Source organism: Crinia signifera, chromosome 1, assembly GCF_055691185.1.
Source record: "Crinia signifera chromosome 1, ASM5569118v1, whole genome shotgun sequence".
In the NCBI taxonomy this organism is placed as follows: domain Eukaryota; kingdom Metazoa; phylum Chordata; class Amphibia; order Anura; family Myobatrachidae; genus Crinia; species Crinia signifera.
The window spans coordinates 328,975,110-328,979,096 of NC_139217.1; the positions used below are offsets into that span (position 1 = coordinate 328,975,110).

Consider the following 3,987-nt stretch of genomic DNA (forward strand, 5'->3'; position numbering starts at 1 on the left):
AAAGCCACCCCACTGCTGACGTGAACCCGAAGCGTGGCGAGCGCAGCGAGCCCGCAAGGGGCGGCGGTACGCGTCCTCCGACCTTTTCATACCCCCACTATCCACGTCGGTGTGGAGTTGATTTTATAAAGTGTGCGAGCCACCGCATACCTTCACAGATATACGCCTCCGCTCGCCACACTTTATAAAATCAAATCCACGCCGACGTGGATAGTGGGGGTATGAAAAGGTCGTAGGATGCGTACCGCCGCCCCTATAATGGGCCGCGATAGACGCGATCAACGTAATTTTCTCTTTCACCGGCAAATTAGCTGCTGAGTGACAGAAAATCGTGTCCATCGCATTGATTGTATGCCTTAAGTACCTTAAACTTAAGGCATACAATCAATGAGACGGGCGCCGTGCTAGGAAACAAGTTCCGTATTTATTGTGTTTGCCAACACCACCTCTCCAGGAAGAGAGTTCCATAACTTATTTGCCCTGACCATTAAAAAGTTTGGTACTTGTGAGTTATCTGGGCTGCCGATTTTTTGATTGTATGCCTTAAGTTAAGGCATACAATCAGATGCGATGCGATGCGATATCGCATCGCATCGCATGCGATCATCGAATGCGATGACCCGATTTTTCCATAGGAATCAATGTTAAAATGGACTGAGTCCATTTTAACATGGAATTCAATGGGAAAAAGGGGTCCTTTTCATACCCCTACTATCCAAGTGGGCATGGAGTTGGATATAAACCTGTGGCGAGCTCAGCGAGCCACCGAGCCCGAAGCGTGGCGAGCGAACGGTATTCTGTGTCCCCTCGCGGGGCTCGCTACGCTCGCCACGCTTCGGGCTCGGTGGCTCGCTACGCTCGCCACAGGTTTATATCCAACTCCATGCCCACTTGGATAGTAGGGGTATGAAAAGGACCCCTTTCTCCCATTGAATTCCATGTTAAAATGGACTCAGTCCATTTTAACATTGATTCCTATGGAAAAATCGGGTCATCGCATCGCATCCGATGGTCGCATCCGATGGTCGCATGCGATGCGATGCGATGTGCCCGATCCGACCCAATTTAGAAATCGGCAGCCCGGATAACTCACAAGTACCAAAAGTTTTTCCTTCTAAGGGTATGAAATCTTCTCTCCACTAGTCACGCATGGCCACATGTCCTAGACTTCTTCCTCAAGTTAAAATGTATGCCTGACAGTTTGTTATTTTGGCCCCTGATATGTCTCCCCTCAAACATCTTTTTTTCCAATTTAAACAATCCCAATATGTCCAGTCTGTCTTCTTAGCTTAAGTACTCCAACCCTTTGATTAGCTCTTCTCTGGACTTTATCCAGTTCTATAATGTCCTTTTTGTACTGCAGAGCCTAATATTGAACTCCATTTGATTTGGTCTAGCTAATACATTGTAAAGTGGCATAATTATATTTGTGTCCATAGCCTCCATGCCCCTTTTTATAGAGGCTAGTATCCTGATGGTCTTATTTGCTGCTACATGACACTGAGCACTATGCCTCAGTTTGTTGTCAATTTGGACTCCTACTGTAGATCCTTTTCCAATTCTGATGTACCCAATGCCACCCTGCTTAGATTATAACTAGCACATTTATTATGTCTTCCAAGATTATAACCTTGCATTTATCAACATTGAACCTCATTTTCCAATTTTTCACCCTCTCATCTAGTTTATTTAGATCACTCTGAAGCATGAAGAAATCTTTGTCTGTTCTATTCACCCTGCACAGTTTTGTGTCATCCACAAAGATGGAAACTTTGCTGAGTAATCCCATCCCTCTCCCTTACCTGCTCTCTCTGACGCACTCTCCCTCCCTCTCTTTCTGAAACTGAAACAGCCTCTATCCTCTGACATTGTTTCTCTCCCTGACACTGTCTCGCACTGACACACACTCTCTGTCTTTCTCTGGCACTGTCTCTCTGACATAGTATCAGGGAGAGAAAGACAGTCTCTCTCTCTCCTTGACAGTCTCTCTCTTTTTTCTCTCCCTGACACAGTCTCTTTCTATCGCTTCTCTGTGAAACTCTATTTCTATCTTTCCCTCCCTCTCTCCCCTGAAATTGTTTATCTCACTGTTTTTCTTTTCCTGACACTGTCTCTTTTTCTCTGACACACCTTTTCCTCCGTTTCAGACATTGACACAGCCTCTCTCTTCCTGAAACTGTCTCTCTCTATTTCTCCCTGACACACTCTCTCTCCCTTACACTAACTCTCTATCTCTCTCCCTGACACTCTCGTTTTCTCTCTGATACTTTCTCTCTATCCTTGATACTCTTTCTCCCTGACACTTTCTCTCCCCCTGATACTGTCTCTCTTCTCTCTGACACTGTCATTGAGAGAGAGAGAGTGGCTTTTACATCCTGAAAGTAAAAGTTTATCAAACATAAACGCACACTCACACATACTTACCTACCTCCCTCATCATCCTTCAGTCCTTTGTCTTTAAAAAAAAAATCCTTCCCTAATTGGTACACTTCAGTCTAATTCAGCGTCAAATGCATACCTCCCAACTATGCCACGTCCTTCCCGCGGCCAGTAGTGTCCTGCGGGGGGCGGCAGTTGGGAGTACAAACTGTAATCAATGAATAGATGTGGTGCGCATGTGCACAGCGTCTATTTTTGCAGGAAGAGAGGCTGGGGGCACAGCCAGCAGCGCTCAGAGCTGCTGGGCATGCCCTCACAGCGGCAAAAAGGGTGTGTGGCCTTGTGGCAGTGTTGTAAGTATAGACCACACCCCTTTTGGTAGGTCGCGCCCCTTGAAATTTTGTTGCGCGTCTATGGCGCGCAAGCTGGTACCGTCTGCCTGCCTTCAAAAGTTGGGAGGTATGAAATGGGTTAAAAACAGCAATCACATTGCGATTTATCGCACATGTAATGCGATATATATTAAGTGCAGCACATAACATGTTCAGATGTGAGATTCGACCAGTGTGGCTGCGCATTACATCGGGGCACACATACAATCATGCGATTTATTGCACCAATGTGGTTGAAATAGAATGATTGTATGTAATACAGTGTATGAGCACCATTATTCTCCCTGCACATGTTACATCTACCCCACCTGCAGTGAAACATGGTTTTGTCCATTTGAAAAAGATTTTGCTTTTGCCAACTCTGAATGAGGCCTGAAGTATATATCAGCAGAGAGGGTTATAGTGCAGCTCAGACTCTGTGATGCACACAGTGCCATGCTCCAGAGCACAGTAGTAGTCTCCTGCATCAGAGAGCTGAATGTTTTTGATTGTCAGCTGAAAGGTTTTTGTATTAGGATCATGATAGGCAGAGTATCGCTCCCTGTACTCATCCTGATCACTTTTCTGTTTCTCATCATTGAGGATAAACACCAGAGACATCCCAGGCTTCTGCAAATACCAGATTAATATGTATTTGGTGGATGTGTAACTGCAATCCAGGGTGATGGTGTCACCTTCTTTTGCCGTTGCCTCATCATCACTTTGGGACACATCATTACCTAACACAAAACCTGTAAATTGAAAGATTATTGTTGAAATCACAGACATGCAGAATATGAGATTCATCGCTGTGAGAGAAGAGGGGGAAAGCAGCTGTGATCATGAAAGAGCAATGTCCTTCCTGCAGATGTCAAGGTAGTGAGTGAAGACTTTCTGGTATTGCCACAATATACACCACGCCTACACATGGATCATCAGTGTCAGATCGCTGAGATGTGAGGGACATATTACTTGTTATTAAGAACTCTATTAATTGGCATCAGGTAACTATGTCAATATGTGCTATAGTCAGATCCAGAAAATGTATTTGTATGGTAAGTTGGAACATAATACTAATAAGTGGACTCATTGCGTAAATACATTTTGTATGCGGCATATTTCTAAAACTAGCCACAAACACTGCAATACTTGAATGGAACATCATAAGGTACTTTACAGAATGCCCCATACACGCTAGATGAGAAAGTACAAAATATTGCTCAGAAGGGCCCTTCTG

General features: G+C 44.7%; 1 gene segment (V, D, J or C); it reads right to left on the reverse strand.

The window, feature by feature from the left end:
* Nucleotides 1–3,155: 3,155 nt before the first annotated feature.
* On the reverse strand, nucleotides 3,156–3,557 carry LOC146078989 (T cell receptor alpha variable 38-2/delta variable 8-like). The segment is given in 1 exon segment: nucleotides 3,156–3,557. A coding segment is annotated over 1 exon segment (402 nt).
* Between the last annotated feature and the right edge of the window lie 430 nt (nucleotides 3,558–3,987).